At 37.1% G+C, this 18,790-nt stretch overlaps 1 protein-coding gene across 1 annotated transcript in view; it reads right to left on the reverse strand.

Moving 5' to 3' along the window:
• Positions 1 to 2,283: 2,283 nt before the first annotated feature.
• LOC150078675 (centrosomal protein of 76 kDa-like) overlaps positions 2,284 to 18,790 on the reverse strand; it is a 141,273-nt gene continuing 124,766 nt past the window's right edge. The window contains exon 12 of the mRNA XM_090382236.1: positions 2,284 to 2,422. Coding sequence (XP_090238362.1) covers positions 2,284 to 2,422 — 139 coding nt within the window. The remainder of the gene's footprint in view (positions 2,423 to 18,790) is intronic.

Genomic DNA, 18,790 nt, shown 5'->3' on the forward strand with positions numbered 1-18,790 from the left:
GGAGGACAGATTCCATAAGGACATAGTCAGTGGAGAAGTGTGACGAAGTGTATTAATCATGTGTGACTATCTGGTTCGGTTCCTAGTTCACGATTAAGGGTTTTTTTTTTTTTTTTTTTATTAGCTCAAAGAGGGATTTAATTTGTAATATTTGGTAATTGTAATATTTGTAATATTTAGCTTGTTGTTTACTTGAAGTAAGGATGAATACTTCATTCTGCACAGAAGTTAAATATTTAATTAACCAAGAAATGCAGATAAACAGAACAAAGCTAAAGTAATCAGTATACCCAAATTTATAAACACCATGAATGCAGATAAACAATCTTTTTCAAAATATAAACAGAATAAAGCTAAAGTAATCAGTATACCCAAATTTATAAACACCAAGAATGCAGATAAACAATCTTTTCAAAATTTGTTAAAAAGATTCTGTTTATCTGCATATTAACTTATAATTCCTATATTCACTAATTACATGGCTTTCTTCCACACGTATCATGAAATGCTTCAGTAACTATTTTTTGTTTAATCATGTCTAATCACCCTATGTCATGTCTGAGTCACACATTATAAATCAAGATCTGATTTTTTCACATATGACAGTTTATTTTATTTGCAGCATTAGTCAAAAGCCTACAATCGACTTTGTCTTTCCTCATTGCTTCTTCAAAATACTCAGAGGTTTAATTTATTAACAAAAGTATCAAGACAATATATCTCCTTTATTCGACTAAAAGCTCTCACAAACTGAAATAAATTTAGAAAAGAAATAACTGAATGGAATGGAAACTGAGGTTGTGCAACATATACAAGAGAAAGAATGCAAAATTATGCCTGGGAAAAATTGGAAAGATTCAGCCACCAACACCCCATCTCTTCAGAAAAAGTTACAAGAACTCTAGCAGATAAAAGAAGAACAATGTTTCAATAACCTCTCAATCTATAAATGTCTGGGAACAGTGGCTGTAGGCTCTACACTATAACAACACATTTCTTAAGTGGTGTAGTACCAACTGTGTGATACTACACTTAAGGTGGTAGAAAATGAAAAAGACCTGGGAGTAATTGTGCAGTCAGATATGAAGTTTTCTGAGCAATGCAGACAGGCTGCCAGTCTGCATTGACAAAAATTCCTATATATCATTGACAAAACCCCATGACAGGCTGTCATGGGGTTTTGTCAATGATATATAGGAATTTTGCCAGCAGGGAAAAGGAGGTGATTGTCCCTCTGTATAAGGCAATGGTCAGGCCATGCCTTGAGTACTGCGTACAGGTCTGGAGGCCTCATTTTAGGAAGGATGTAGAGTTGCTAGAATGAGTACAAAAAGGGCAACAAGATTGGTGAAGGGAATGAAGGGATCCTTTTACCAAGAAAGGCTTAAGTTCTGCAAATTGCAATGGCAGGAGACTAGGCACATGTGCAGTGATCTGACTGAGGTGTATAAGGCCTTGAATGAGTTGAGCACGCTGAATTCTGAAGGGATTCTTCCACTTGTTCAGATTACAAACCTAAGGGGGCATAAATTCAAATTAAAGAAAGACAGATGTAGAATAGATGTTCGGAAATTTGCCTTTAGCCAACGGATGGTTAATTGCTGGAACAAACTTCCATCTGTTGTGGAAGTTGATAGGCTAAATAAATTTAAGGAGGAACTGGACAGGCATTTGGAGGGAATGGTTTGATTTTTTTTTTTTTTTAGCTGATGCTGCATAAGTTCATACACTTGCTTTCTTGCATCACATGCCACTACTACTACTACTACTACTACCAACGAGCAAACACCTTCCTGACCAGCAAAGCTGTAAAAATGATAAAAATGCATGAGTATAAATACACAGACGGCACATCTAGTAAGAATAGAGTATCTGATAATTTTATTTCTAACCTCAACTATAAAAGGTACCTTGACAACTAAAATATAAATTAACTGAGAGAATACAATTTCAAAAGAAGGAACCAACAGTGATGATTTTTGTGTGTGATTAAAAATAACAGTAAAAAGAGAGCCAAGCAACAAAGCAAAAAATATGGGAAATAGCTAGATTTGACAGACTGAGTGGATCACACACCAACATAAAATATGAAACTGGAATAAACCAGAAAAACTTGTACTAGACTTAATAAATGGAAACTATACAAACATGAAAAGTATAAAACTGAGAAAGCAATCCTGAGTGAAGGTGATAGAATTAAAAGTTTAAGAAATGTGAATGTTTGTGTGACCTTTTATGCAACTTCTGAATTTATTGTGAAATCAGTTAGTGCAAGAGGCATAATCACAGAATTTCTTTATATTTTACTGCATACATTATCCAAGTTGAACATAAATTTTCAGGATAACAATTCACTTGTGCATGTACTGCCAACCGAACTTGATCACCCTGGCACACAATAATTTCTTTCCCCAAAGGTAGTCTGTAAAAAAAATTGAAATAATTGTATTTATATATAAGGGGAAAAAAAGAGCCAACTGTTATTTTAAGACACAGATTTAGCTATTTTATTAATCATTACTCATGTATTAAATCTCATTAGACAATCTATATTTTCATAATTGCTATTTTTATGGCCTTAATATAAACAAACAAATCCAATCTTTTAATATCCTCCATTCTCAATGTCCATATCTCTGCTCCATAAACTATCACAGCTTCATACAAGACATTACACCAATCTTTTCCTTAAACCAATTCCTAATCTTCCACATAACAGTCCTCCACTTACCTTCTCAAAATTGTTTTTTGTGAACTGAGATAATGATGTGATTAAGAGAAAATGATGATAAGAGATCTGGAAGGAGATTGAGAAAAATTATAATAGATGAATTGAGATGGGATAGTGATTATGGATTTGTGGATGGATAGAAAGCCATGGAGAAATAATTGTGTGTATGCATGGACCTGCCCTGAGCAGAACACTAATAATAAATAATAATAATTATAAGCTGTTCATTGATGAAACACTTGAATAGCACAGAGAAAGACGCTTCAAGAATAAATATAATAAAGGAAGAACAATGGAAAAAAACATTATGAAGAATTGTGGAAAGACCCAACATATCAAACAGAAGAGATACAGTTAGACCCAGTTAGTGACATAGGTCCGATAACGAAGGAAGAATTGGAAAAGGCATTGAAAGCTACAAAAAATAGGAAAGCAGTAGGAATAGATGGTATAAATGCAGAACTGATCAAGTGTGGAGGAAGTTTTTTAAAAGACAGGATACTAAATTTATTTAATAAATGTTGGGAACAATATAAAATACCAGAAGAATGAAAGATAGCAAAAATTATTTCAATATTTAAAAAAGGAAATAGAAATGATACAAAGAATTATAGACGGATTAGCATACTAATTACAGTATATAAAATGTATAGCAAAATAATAAATAATAGAATTAAAATTATCTCTGATGAAATATTAATAGATGAACAGGCAGGATTCAGAAAAGGAAGATCATGTACAGATAATATATTTATATTAAAACAAATAATAGAAAAATGAAAAGAATTTAATTTAGAAATGCATTTAGCATTTATAGATTATGAAAAAGCATTGATTGAGTAAACAGACAAAAACTATGGGACATATTGAGTAATAAAGGATACCCAAAGCATCTTACAAAAATTATACAGAGTTTATATCAAGGAACAAAAATAGTAATAGATACAGGTAATAAATTAACAGAAGAAAGTATAATAAATCAAGGAGTTAGACAGGGATGTAGCTTGTCACCAACGCTGTTTAACACATATATTGAGGATATGATATGTAAATGGAAAGAAGAAATTAATACAGGTATATAAATATACAAAGAATAGGATTAATACACTGTTATTTGCAGATGATCAAGTAATTATTCAAGATAGTGAAGGTAATTTACAAAGAGCAGTATTTAAATTAAGCCAAATAACAGAAGAATATAAAGTTAAAATATCAATGATGAAAACTAGAACAAAGGCTTTTAAAGGGAAAAATACAGTGCGAACAAAAATAGTTATAGACAATAAAATATTAGAACAAGTAAATCTAGGATGTGATATAACATATGATGTCGAAGAAGATATGAACCAGAAATTGGCAAAATTTCAAAATATACATAGAACAACCCTGCCAACCTTTGTATCATCTGCAAACTTCGATACTAAGCCTGATATACCTTCATCAATATCGTTGATAAATATACAAAACAATAGTGGAGTCTGTAATCAAGTCACAAAGGAGGTTAGGCAGACGAAGGCAGATTATGAGAAATCTTTGGCAAAGGATGCTAACAAAACCAGCAAGGATTTCTTTACTTATATAAACTCTAAACGGAAGGGGATGAATCTGATTGGTCCACTTGATATCGATGGTTCGACTGTTGATGATCCTGCTCAGATAGCAAACAAACCGAATGAGTATTTTGCATCTAAATTCACACATGAGCAGTTATAAAGGTTTGAAAATGCCACATGGTTATCAAATTGTAACAGGGTGCTTAATGATTTTGTAATAACTGAGAACAAAGTGGGGGAGAAATTGTTGAAGTTGAATATAAGAAAGGCACCTGGGGTGGATGGATCTATCCAGTTATATTAAAGGAGGCAGCAAAGGAAGTAAGCAAACCCTTAGCCATAATTATGAGAGCATCCTTGGACTCAGGGGAGGTCCCCACGGACTGGAGATGTGCAAATATGTCCGCAATTCACAAAGGGAGATCGAAGGGTGACACAAATAATTATGGGAGCATCCTTAGAGTCAGGATGTAAAGAATCAAATCTTTACAACCTTTACATCCTCACGGGCTCACATCCGGTGAGTATGGGCTTGGCACACCCAGGATCCTTAGCTGGATATCATCATTCTTCTCTTTCTTGGTGATTTTCTTCTAGTTAGTTTAACTTCTGTTCCAGGTAAAATAATGGAGTCACTGGTTAAAGATGCATTGCAGGATCATCTAGACAAGACTGCAGCAATAATTCAGACACAGCATGGGTTTCTTAAGGGAAAGTCTTGTCTGACAAATATGATTGGTTATTATGATGTGGTTACAAAGGAACTGGATGCAAAAAATATATTTGATATCATATACTTGGATTTCAGGAAAGCTTTTGACACTGTTGTGCATAGAAGACTACTGTACAAATTGGAGCAGAATGGTATTAAGGGTAAGTTGCTACAATGGATAAAAGAATAGTTGAGTGGGAGACGACAGAGGGTGGTAATCAATTGGTGCTGCTCTTCGTGGAATAATATTATTAGTGGAGCCTCACAGGGTTCGGTGTTGGGCCCTCTGTTGTTTTGTATATTTATCAATGATATTGATGAAGATATATCTGGTTTATTATCGAAGTTTGCAGATGATACAAAGGTTGGCAGGGTTGTTAATGACAGTAATGGCAGTGTGCTACTGCAACAGGATCTAGATAATTTGGGCAGATGGGCTAAGAAGTGGCAACTGAAGTTTAACCTTGACAAATGCAAAGTACTGCATATGGGTAGAAGTAACCCCAGAGAAACGTACCGACTGTGTGGTACTACACTTAAGGTGGTAGAAAATGAAAAAGACCTGGGAGTAATTGTGCAGGCAGATAAGAAGTTTTCTGAGCAATGCAGACAGGCTGCCAGGGCAGGGCATGGGGTTTTGTCAATGATATATAGGAATTTTGCCAGCAGGGAAAAGGAGGTGATTATCCCTCTGTATAAGGCAATGGTCAGGCCACGCCTTGAGTACTGCATACAGGTCTGGATGCCTCATTTTAGGAAGGATGTAGATTTACTTGAGCGTGTACAGAGAAGGGCAACAATATTGGTGAGGGGAATGAAGGGATCCTCTTACCAAGAGAGGCTTAAGTTCTGAAAATTGCAGTGGCTGGAGACTAGGCACCTGCGGGGTGATCTGATTGAGGTATATAAGGCCTTGAATGGGTTGAGCACGCTGAATTCTAATGGGATCCTTCCACTTGTTCAGATTATGAACCTAAGGGGGCATAAATTCAAATTAAGAAAAGACAGATGTAGAATAGATGTGCGGAAATTTGCCTTTAGCCAGCGGGTGGTTAATTGCTAGAACAAACGTCCATCTGTCATTGTGGAAGTTGATAGGTTGAATAAATTTAAGGAGGAACTGGACAGGCATTTGGAGGGAATTTTTTTTTTTTTTGGCTGATGCTGCATAAGCTCATACACATGCTTTCTTGCATCACATGCCACTACTACTACTACTACTATCCCACAATTTCTGTTCACTTTGTGTACTTACTTGCAGGAGAAAATTGCATGATTTTGTTATGGTGATTGGCACAGTGAGCACTGTTGGTGCATTTTCTGTTTAGTGCATTTTCAGAGTAGACACATGTACAGTTTAATGAAAGCTTCAGTGCTGTGCAGGGTTCAACACCAAAGAGGGAGCTACAAACTGGTTATTTCAGATAAAATTATAGTCATTCAGGCTGTAGAAAAGAGTTTATAGAAGTCTCAAATTCAGCAACAATTACAAAATACTTCTTGTCCCTCTTTTCTATGCTTTAAACTTATCTAACAAAGAAAGGTACAATTTGGAAGTAGGCAGAATATATTTAGTTCCTTAGCAGTAACAGTTATTATTATTATTAGCTATATGGTGCAAGGAAGCCTCAGGCTTATGCTGCACCAGCCAAAAAAAAATTCATTCCTGAGTTACCCTGTGTGTGTGTGTGTGTGTGTGTGAGAGAGAGAGAGAGAGAGAGAGAGAGAGAGAGAGAGAGAGAGAGAGAGAGAGAGAGAAGTAGAAGAAAATCACCAAGAAAGAGAAGAATGATGATATCCAGCTAAGGATCCTGGGTGTGCCAAGCCCATACTCACCAGATGTGAGCCCGTGAGGATGTAAAGGATGTAAAGATTTGATTCTTTACATCCTGACTCGAAGGATGCTCCCATAATTATGGCTAAGGGTTTGCTTACTTCCCTTGCTGCCTCCTTCAATATAACCAGATAGATTCCATCTGCCCCAGGTGCATTTTTTTTGTTTAACTTCAACAATTTCTCCTCCACTTTGCTCTCAGTTATTAAAAAATCACTTAGCTCCCTGTTAGAGTTTGAAAAACTTCTGTCCTTCCCCTCCTTGAATAACTCCTCATGTCTGAATGTAGATGCAAAATACTCATTCAGTTTATCAATAGTCCAACCACCTATGTTAAGTGAACCAATCTGATTCATCCCTTTCCTTCTAGAGCAGAGGTCGCCAAACTTCTTCGACCGTTGACCCCTTCTAGAGTTTCTTGACTTTTTATCAACCCCTCTATTTTACTATTATATAATTATAATAGGACGAGCAAAAAAGACGCTTATGTGAGTTTTTAGATTGTTTATTTTTTAGTTACAGTGTTTATGTATGTATAATGTATTGCTGCTATGGATAAAGGGTTGTGGTTGAGGGGGAGAAGACAGAGAGTGGTAATCAATGGACACTGCTCATCGTGGACTAATGTTATTAGTGGAGTCCCTCAGGGTTCAGTGTTGGGTCCATTATTGTTTTCTGTATTTATAAATGATATTGATGATGGTATATCAAGCTTAATGTCCAAGTTTGCAGACAATACAAAGGCTGACAGGGTTGTTAAGGACACTAATCACAGTACGCTGCCGCAACAGGATCTAGAAAATTTGAGCAGATGGGCTGAGATGTGGCAAATGAAGTTTAACATTGACAAATGTAAAGTACTACATATGGGAAACAGCAACCACAGAGCAATGTATCAACTCTGTGGTACTACACTGACAGTGGTAGAGAATGAAAAGGACCTGGGGGCAATTGTGCAGGCAGATATGTTCTCTCAGCAGCGCAGACAGGCTGCAAGAGTAGCTCACAGTGTCTTGTCAATGATATACAGGAATTTTTCTAGCAGGGATAAGGAGGTGATTATTCCCTTGTATAAGGCAATGGTCAGGCCACACCTTGAGTACTGTATACAGGTCTGGAGGCCTCATTTCAAGAAGGATGTAGAGTTACTGGAACGAGTACAGAGAAGGGCAACAAGGTTAGTGAACGGAACAAAGGGTTGCTCTTACAAAGAAAGGCTTATGTTTTGCAAATTACAGTGTCTGGAGACTAGGCACCAACGAGGTGATCTAATAGAGGTGTATAAAGCCTTGAATGGTTTGAGCATGCTCAATGCTGATGGGATTCTGCCTCTTGCTCAGAATAATCACCTGAGAGGGCATAAATTCAAATTGAGGAAAGACAGATGTAGGATAGATGTGCGGGAATTTGCCTTTAGCCAGCGGGTTGTTGGTTAGTGGAACAGACTTCCATCCCTTGTTGTGGAAGTTGATAGCCTAAATAAATTTAAGGCTCAGCTGGACAGGTATTTCAAATGAACGGAAGGGTGAAGTGGAAGTGTTTTTTTTTTTTTTTTTTTTTTGGCTGATGCTGCATAAGCTTGCTTTCTTGCATCATATGCCTCTACTAATGCTATAGTATATATTATTATATTGGCTTAACGTCAAAGGAATACGTTTTTGTTTTTGACGTCCTTCTTAACATTTCAAATTTGATAGGAGGGATAAATAATATATAAAATATAAAATTTAATTTAGATAACAAAATAACAATAATACAATCTTCCTTATATATATGAAAATAAGACTTTTATTAACTTGGTATACAATTTACTAACGTTGTCAGTGTGAAGGGTGTGCTTCGTGACTCTTGACAAGATTAGCAATGTTGAGTTCAAAATTAGTTAAGTTTCAGCCTTAAATCACCACAGAATTCTATATCTAGCTTTGTTTTGTTAAAATGGAATTAACATGGCTGAAACCAGCTTCAACCATGTACGAGCTTGAAATGCAAGCAAAAAGGGGAGTACCACTTCAGAAAGTTTTGGATATTTTTCTACAACATTTATATTCGTCCAAAAGTAACTTAAAGTCCTATTTTTAAAAAGCGTCTTAGCTTCACGATCAACTGACAATTCAATAAGTTCATCTTGTAAGTTACATTCGATATTTTCAATATCTGCAGAAAATGGCGCGATAATCCAATCTGGAATGTGCAAGTTTTCAAAATCTGCAAAGCACAATTTAAAATCATCGCTCAAATTTTAAAGATGTTTTGTGTATATTTCTAAGTCTTCATCTTTTACTTCCAATTGCTGTAGATTCGAAAAGTACTGAAAATCTTTTCGTAACAATGATGATTTAAATAAGGCTAATTTAGCTTGGAAGCCTAAAAGAATCGTCTGAGCTTGAATAATCATGACATCTTTACCTTGTAGACGAGTCTGTACGTCATTAAATAAGTCCGCCAAGTAGAAAATATGATTCTTATTTCTCTTCAGTTCATCACTCAAAAACAAATTAACATCTGTAAGAAACTCTAGGGTTGAGTCGGACAACTCAACAAATCTTTGTAGACTTGCACCTCTAGACAACCATCTTACTTCAGTATGCAAGAGTAATTGGCTTGATACTTCATTTTTTTTCAAAGTTTGGCAAAGAGGATGAGCTCTAACTTGATTAATAGATTTAATACACACTCTTAGAGTATCATGCAGTTTGCCACTGAAAGTTTTTGCCAACAAATGGCTTCGGTGCATCACACAGTGAATAGTACATACACTATGAACGTTTTCTTTCAGAAAGGCAGTGAAACCTAGATAACGGCCCACCATTGCAAGTGCGCCATCTATGGCTACTGCTGTTATATTAGTAAATAGAATATCATACTTATTTAAATATTCCTCCAATCGCTGAAAAATTGTCAACCCCGTTCCATCACTTTCAAGATATTTTGCAAATAAAAATTCGTCAATAATTTGATGTTTGGTTTTACTATAATTTCTTACATAAGCCATAAGAATAGAAGAACTATCGAATGTAGATTCATCAAGTTGGATGGAGAACTTACTATTTTTGAGTTCTGATACTACAGTTTTTTCTACATCTTCAGCCATTTCACCAATATGCCTTTTCACGGTATTCGCACTCAATGGTAAGCATTTTAAAACAGGGCCAGAATCTTTTTTCATTATGGTTTCAATTACTTCTTTGATTGCAGGTATAATAATGTCCTCTGCAAATGTATATGGTTTTCCTTTTTTTTTCTATATTAAAAGAAATATTGTAGGAGGCTGTTAATCCTTGTTTATTGTCAGCTTCGGCAGGTGCTTTCATAAATGATTTTATAGTTGGTCGATGTGTGTATATTTCTCTTTCAGTTCTTTAAAAAAAGTCAAGATCTTTAATCGGGATGGAGTCTTTGAAGATGATCTTTCATTTCTGCTAGTTTCATTGCATCATTACTAAAAGTTTTGTCACAAAGAAGACATATAGGCCTCATTTCGTTTATTAATGAAGCAATAAGCTCAAGTTTCAAATATTCTAGCAAATATTGTCTGCATTTCTTTTTAGAATCTGAAGCTGCCATTGTGGTTACTGGGGTTGTAACAAAATAATTAAAATTAAAGTCAGTAAGCAAAAGTAATGTCTAAATAATATACCTACTCACATATTTCTATAGGATGTACAAAACTACCAGTCTTGCTCAACTCTTCAACATAGAGAAGTCTAGTTCGTGAATGAATAACGATTGAATTATAATATGTATGTTGATGAATTTTAGAATGCCTTAATGCTCACTTGTATGTCAAAGAGCAAAAACGAGACTGGGATCAAATACGTGTAAGTATAAATAAATAAGCAACCACGCATGTGTTGCAATCTCGCTCCCGCTGTGCTGGCCAGACGGAAACCATCGACATCCGTTTATTGGTAAATACGTCATTTTGGCCTAAGTGATTGGCCTCCATAACTATTTTCATGACCTTGCTCCATCTTACAGGTTCTATTCATGTCACTGTTCCCACGATTCACTCTTAATTGTGTTGTCATTCAGGATGGAGGTAATCCAAGTTAACTGAATTAAATATTGCCCGTAAAATGTCTTATATTTTTCTATCGACCCCCTAACAATGGCCGACCGGGCTAGCCGAGTGGGTAAAGTACCTGCCCGGCAACCCAAAGGTCGCGGGTTCGATTCCCGCCTCGGGCTTGGATCAAAGTACTGCAAAAACCTTGGGAGGTGCAATATGGCCACCACTGTTCAAGAGTTTACATAAGTAAAGAACTCTTTGCTGTTCTTCTTTGCATCCTTTGCCAAAGATTTCTTGTAATCTGCCTTTTTCTGCCAAACCTCCATTGTGACTTGATTGCAGACTAGCTTATATCTGCCATAGGCATCTGTGTCGCCTGATAATTTACTTCTCTGCCACAAGCCTCATTAATTCATCCAACATACATTTAGGCCTGAACCTTGAACAGTATTTCTTACTTGGTATGAAAAGCCTAGTAGCCTCCAAGTTTAAGTCCCTGAAGGCTTCCCATTTAATATTCATCAGTGGATCCCACTCTATAGAATTTAAAAACTGTCTGAGACCTCTGTAGTCACCTTTAGGAAAACAAAAACCCTTCCCTTTAACCTTGATCGTAGTTACATCTTTAAGTAAATCCCACATCAGTACACTGTGATCACTGTCACCTAGTGCTTCCTATATATGCAAATTCTTAATACATACGTCATCACTGCTGATAATCAGATCAAAGGTATTACTCCCTCTGGTTGCCCCTAGAACATGTTGCTCTAGAAAACAATCCTCCAATAAATCCACAAAAGTCTTGCTAGCGTGCGAATGACCAATCCAAAAGTTCCAGTCAATATCTGGAAAGTTAAAATCCCCCAGTACAGAACATTCTGATTTACTGGCCCATTCTATTTCTCTGCACAACTGTTCATTGTACTCAATCCTTAGATTTGATGTGTTTCTTAAGTAACAGCATAACCCCTCCTCCCTTCCTGCTCTGTCTGTCCTTTCTGTACACATTGTACTCCACAAATTCCAATTCTGCACTTCTTATATCTGTGTGATACCATGTCTCTGATATCCCAACAATATCTGCCTTTGATGTCTTGATCAGCACTTCAAATTCATCAATTTTATTTACTATACTTCTAGCATTAGTGTACATGCACTTGTTCTTACTCTTAGTTACTCTAACACAGCCGATGTATTTACTTATTCCATGATGACTCCCAGCAGTTCTTTAAATCCCCAGCAACCTGCTCTCTAGGCTGCTGCTGCTCATTACAATAGAAGCAGTGCAAGAATCACTTTCGCTTCTGCCTGCTGCTACTGTTAATCTTTCAGTCTGTGAATCCCCCAAACTAGCAGTTTTCCGACCCACCTAACACTGCCTCGAGAGCATCAGCAAATATCCTTGCACCCTTTCTATTTAAGTGTATCCCATCCCTGTAGAAGCAGTCTCTCCTGTTAGCAAGCACAGACCACGCTGAAAAAAATGCTACCTCATGAGCCATGCACAATCTCTCCAGGGCCGAATTAATTGACAAGGCTCTCATCATATACTCCCCCCTATCATGTGTCTGGGCAGAATTGCAAACACTTTCAAATTTTTTTTTTTTTTTTTTTTTTGTTATGAAAACCCCAAACACGAAAGGTATCAAAACCTATAGTACTTAGTAACGTGCATGGGTTGAAGGAGAAGTATGGGGGAAGGGGGATGCCGGAAACTTTGCTCTAGAGACTAAACATGGGTTTCATCACTTCAAGCCTCCAATAAGCAAAGTGATGGTATTTCACTGGTTGATGAAAGTCATCTACCACCTACTGATCTCGTGATTTAACCCTAACTCTTGACTTTTTTTCAATATTGACCTGTACTTCTTAAGTAAATCCATAGATCTCTTACTCTTAAGGTCATTAGTGCCAATGTGTACAACAGTATTACCTTCTGTGCCCTTAAAAGATAATATCTGCTGTAGAACATCATCAACTTTTGCCCCTGGCAGACATACCCTGGTCCTGTTCCACCTATCCTTTTTTGCATACTATATATATCATTGTCTCCCTGACAATAGTGTCCAACAATAACTAGTTTCTGTCGGACCAGCTCATTCTGCCTTGAAGATTGCCGCTGTGTTGCCGGATGCAAAGGAGTGAGTTGGGCAGCTGAAAGCTTTATGGGCCCCCCCCTCGTATTAATTTCTTCGAGGGCATTTACCCTACACCTCAAACTCTCGGAGATGCCCATCAGAACGCTGAGTTGGTACCTAATTTCTTCACAGTCTCTGCACCTAGAACACACAAAGACATCCTCCTTGGCTAGATCATGTCCTCTTCTAGATTAGTCTGCAAATATTTCACATTTGGTACATTGTTTTTGACTGTGATGCATGGAAGAATCGCCCCTTCAGTTCTCCAGCGAGCCACAGTACTCTGGCTATTCTGTGAACGCTGCTTTGCTGCTGTAGTCTGGGTCATGATTCCGTTAAATATAATTTAATTAACAATAAAATTTAATAAGATTAATAAATTTTATTGATAATATTATACTAATCTAACAGATTTCTAATACACTGCTACGTATTTCGCTATCTAGTTTTATGTTAAACCTTACATATTTCATATTGTATAACAATGGCGGAAAGTTACGAACATAAAATCTACGGACACAAAGTATTAACTTTCAAAATCGCTATCTAAATTCGAAATAAACCATGGAGCTTAGCTAGAAATATAAAGCTACTTATAGAAAATAATTTAGTATAACAATTATGTTAATAAAACGAATAAATATAAATGAAAACTCAGCGTTCGCCGGAACTACAAAAATCTTGAACCAACGTGAGTAACCTCCTCCCCAAATGGACATTTTTGGATATGCTGTTACCACAGCAGAAAAAGAACTTATATACTCTCTAAAAGGAAGGGGATGAATCAGATTGGTCCACTTAATACAGGTTGTTTGACTATTGATGATCATTCTGAGATAGCTGCCAAACTAAATGAGTACTTTGCATCTACATTAACATATGAGGAGTTATTCCAGGAGGAGAAGGCCAGATGTTAATTAAACTCTAACAGGGCATTAAATTATTTCGAATTAGCTGAGAGGAAAGTGTAGGAGAAATTGCTCAAGTTAAACATTCCTAGGAAAGGCATCTGGGGTGGATGAGATTTATCCAGTTATATTAAAGGAAGTGGCAAAGGAAGTAAGTAAACCCTTAGCCATAATCAGGAGAGCATACTTGGACTCAGGGAAAGTCCCCACGGACTGGATATGTGCAAATGTATCTCAACTTCACAAAGGGGGATCAAAGAGTGACACAAGTATTTACAGACATGTTACTTTGACTTCTGTTCCAAGGAAAATAATGGAGTCACTGGTTAAAGAAGCATTGCAGGATCATCTAGACAAGGCTGCAGAAATAATTCAGACACAGCATGGGTTTCTTAAGGGGAAGTCTTTGTCTGACCAATTTGATTGGGTACTATGACATGCTCACAAACGAACTGAACGCAAAAAATAAATTTAATATTATATACTTGGATTTCAGGAAAGATTTTGATATTGTTACACATGGAAGACTACTGTACAAATTGGAGCATTATGGCATTAAGAGCAATGGATTAAAATGGATTAAAATTACAATGGATTAAAGGATGATTGAGTAGGAGAAGACAGAGTGGTAATCAATCGACACTGCTCCTTAAGGACTAACGTTATTAGTGGTATCCTCCAGGGTTCGGTGTTGGGATAACATAGAAGCAGAAGAATCCTTTTTTGCGAGATATAAGACAAGACTGAGTTTTAGAAGGATTGAAATCAACTAAGTTTTCTTTGCCCCACTGGAGAATTACCTGGAGATCAGCACTTAAGGAATTGGTAGCGGATATTCCAGAAGTTGAAGCTGATTGAGCAGGGCAAGGTTTCTCAAAATGGAAAGTGGAATGCAATGTCCTATCATCGGCAAAACTATGGATAGGATTTCCAGTCAATGGATGAAGGTCATTAAAATACAAGAGGAAAGAATGGGGGAAAGAACTGAACCTTGGGGGGGGACACCAGAATTAGTGGAGAAGTTAGAAGACCAAGAGCCATCTACCATCAGTGAGTGATCAGAGAAAAAACTGGATAACCAATTACAAAAAATAGTTGGCAAACAATAAGATGGAAGCTTGTTTAAAAGACCTTTATGCCAAACACGATCGAAAGCCTTTGAGATGTCAAGAGCAACTGCTTGTGTTTCACCGAACGTTTCCATTGAATTTGTCCATAAATGGGTAACATAAGCCAGAATATCACCAGCAAATTGACACTGATGGAATTCATACTGGTGATCATTGATCAGACGGAAGGTTTCTAGGTAGTTTAAGAGTTGGCGATTAATTGATTTCTCTATTACTTTAGAAAGAGTAGAAGTAACTGCAATGGCTCGATAATTGGATGGGAGGGATTTGTTTTTAGGAACTGGCTGGATATGAGCAAATTTCAAAGTAGAAGGAAAACCACATTTGGAATAAGAAAGTGAAAAAAGGCGGCAAAGAACAGGAGTAAATTCAGGAGCACAGGTTTTGAGTACAAGTGGAGAAATACTAACAGGACCTGGAGCTTTCTTATCATCAAGATTCGTCAAAATCCTTCTGACATCCTTTTGACGGAAGACCACAGGAGGCATTGAATGGAGCATGTTAGGAATGGTGGGAGGTGTTTTACCAAGATCATTAATACATGAGTTGGAAGGAAAATGGAATGCTAGCAGGTCAGCTTTATCCTTGGGTGAAGTGACAACATTATCATCTGGTTTTGACAGATGGTTCTGTTGCAGAGATGGGCAAAAGTTGTGGCCAATAGCTTTGGCAAGAGACCAGAATGCTCGGCTACCATTAGGACAAGAAGTAAGTTTTCTACTCTTAGCCTGTTCAAAATATAGTTTAGACTGATTATTAACTTCTTTACAATTGTGAGCTTTGGAGGCAGAAAATGAAACTGAAGAATTGGAAACAAGCCAATTACAATATGTAACATTCTTCTCTTGAAGAGCCTTAGCGCATTTATTAGAAAACCAAGGTTTTGATAAAGGATGAAATTTTCAAGTGGAGGGAGCAATAAAGGATTCCATGCCTACAATAATAATTTCACTGACACAACCTGAGCAAACATTGACATCAGAAGTTTTGAAACAATATTCCGACCAATGAAAAGAAGAAAAGAAATCTCGCAGGTAATCCCATTTTGCATTCTTATAATGCCAAACAACACAAGGTTGGGAATAGCCATAGGATAACAGCTCCATTGGAGAAGAGCCAATCACCAAGTTTTGATTGAGATGCCTAAAAAAACCACTCACTTTGACCGTGTACATAGAAGGGTTGTTTGTGAGAAAAAGATCAAGCGTGTTGTGTTGGCTGTATGGTTTGGATTGTTTGGTATCCTTGTAGGTAAATGAACACTCTGTTCAAGGTCATTAGTAATTGCTAAAGCCTCAGCATCTTGACCAGCTGGAGTTGTGAATATTAAAATCACCAAGGAAAATTACTTTCTCAACTCAGGAAAGTTGGACCGTAGAAAGTCAAGTTTCAAAGAGAGGAAGTCAAAGAGCTCCAAGTGATTAGTGGAGTTGGGAGAACAGTAGAGACAACACAACAGATGAATTTGACAGAATGAGGTAGAGAGATTTTAAGCTAGAGAAGATCGAAAAGAGGAGATTCCAAATTACCAAGTCTCTGACAGGGAATATCGGAATGGATATATGCACAAGTACCACCTTTGAGGTGAAAGGAATCATACAGCGAATAATTTGGGCAACTGAGGTGAGCAGTAGTTGAATCAACCGATAACTGAGATACTGTCAGAAAAAGTACATGGGGTTTGGCTGACTGCAGATGGAAATGAACATCATTGAGATTACAATTGAGACCACGTTTATTTGTGAAATGAACTAGGAAGTGTTTGGGAGGTTTAGATATTTTTGCAGATAAGCTTGCTCTATTAGTTTGACAATTCATGGTGTATACAATAGTAAGAAAAAGTGGGAGGGATATGCTGTATGAAGTAATAAAATTTTTGGATATGGCTTACACATGGTAAGAATATACCCAGACCCTTGACATAACATGGCTTCGACAATGCTCCCTGCATCATACTACTTGGACTTCCTCCAGTCACTCTCTGGCAGAATAGAGTTAGCAAGATTATACACTAGCTGATCTGGAAGCCTCGTAAAGAGTTACCGATAGGTTCGGTCTGGTGTACTAAGTAGTGGCCGGCCTGCGAACCCTGTTTTAGAGCTGTATCCTCAAAATGTAAGGATGATTGGATCTTGCCATGATGTCCATGATAATCTTAAAAGTCATACTGCATGATGGAAGAGATGGGGGAGGGTTGACTGGAACTTAGCTCAGGAGACTAAACATGGGTTCCCCCACTTCAAGCCTGCAATAAGCAAAGTGGTTATATTGCACCAGTTGATGAGAGTTCATCTACCACCTAGTATTGCCTGGTAACAATGAGGGGGAGGCATTCCTCCATTTGGTGTGGGTGCCACACCTCGACTACAGCTAAGGTTGGTTCACACCTGGGTGGTCACCCACAGTGTGCTTGTGCATGGGGATTATACCCAGGATTACTAATAGTCCCACCATTGTGAAGGTGGAAGCAGAGGATTTGGCTGTCACAGACTATCTGAACTTCACCAAAATTGGATCCACTTGACTTGAGTGTCACCCGAATATCAGTTCCATCAGCATTGTAGACTCCCAGATAAGTACAGATTGTCTGGCATATCTGAGAGAATGTCTGTGACAATCTCAAGGACCAGACCTGGGTGTAATTGTGCATTCAAAGAAGTTTTCTGAGCAGTGCAGACAGGCTGCCAGAGTAAGTCACAGGGTCTTGTCAATGATATACAGTAATTTTGCTAGCAGGAATTTTGCTAACAAGTGATTATCCACTTGTATAAGGCAATGGTCAGACCACACCTTGAGTGCTGTGTACAGGTCTGGAAGCCTCATTTTAGGAAGAATGTAGAATTGCTAGAAGGAGTACAGAGAAGGGCAACTAGACTGATGAGGGAGACAAAGACATGCTCTTTCAAAGAAAGGCTTAAATTCTGCAAATTGCAGCTTCTGGAGACTAGGCACCTGCGATGTGATCTCATTGAGGTTTATAAGGCCATTAATGGATTGAGCAGGCTCAATGCTGATGGGATTCCTCCTCTTGCTCAGATTACAAACCTGAGAGAGCATAAACTGAAATTGAGGAAAGACAGTTGTCGAATAGATGTGTGGAAATTTGCCTTTAGCCAGCAGATATTTTTTTTTTTTTTTTTTTGCTTTTTTGCATCATATGCCTCTACTAATGCTAACTCATTGGCTAAAATAAGAGTTTTGCAATCCAGTCTCAACCTCTTCCCCTACAATTTAAATTTATGGCCCATTCTGGAATCATTTATAAAAATTAAAATTTCATCTCATTCATTTCACTTTTTTTATTTTCTTCTCTCAGAGCCTTATACACCTCAAGAGTCTATTATAATAACAGCTAACTGCAGTTTTTAAAGAAAGGTTTTATTGTTCAACTAAAATGATAATTAATATTTTCTCAGATATTCAAGAGCATGGAGCACACCAGGTTTGTAATGTTTCCTGTTGTATTTCATGATACTATTCTCTAATTACTTACAATTTAAATATGAGTGGTTTTTTTGTTCCCCTCCCCCCCTTTTGTTTAAAATCTATATCCACAGATTTTCTATGGGTTTGAAATATAGTGAATTACCAGGCAAAGATAATGTTTTAACATTTTTGGACAACAAAAAGTTTTTAATACACTTTGTTTGCTGACACAGGGTAGAGTCATCTTGGCAAATAAATTCTTCATTGTTGAATAATGATACTCTCAAACTCATTCTTACTTGCTATCTCACCATGACTTTTTTGTCATCATGAGATAGTAAGTAAA

Source organism: Mastigoproctus giganteus, chromosome 10 (genome assembly GCF_048544385.1).
Source record: "Mastigoproctus giganteus isolate SK-2022 chromosome 10, ASM4854438v1, whole genome shotgun sequence".
Taxonomy (NCBI): domain Eukaryota; kingdom Metazoa; phylum Arthropoda; class Arachnida; order Uropygi; family Thelyphonidae; genus Mastigoproctus; species Mastigoproctus giganteus.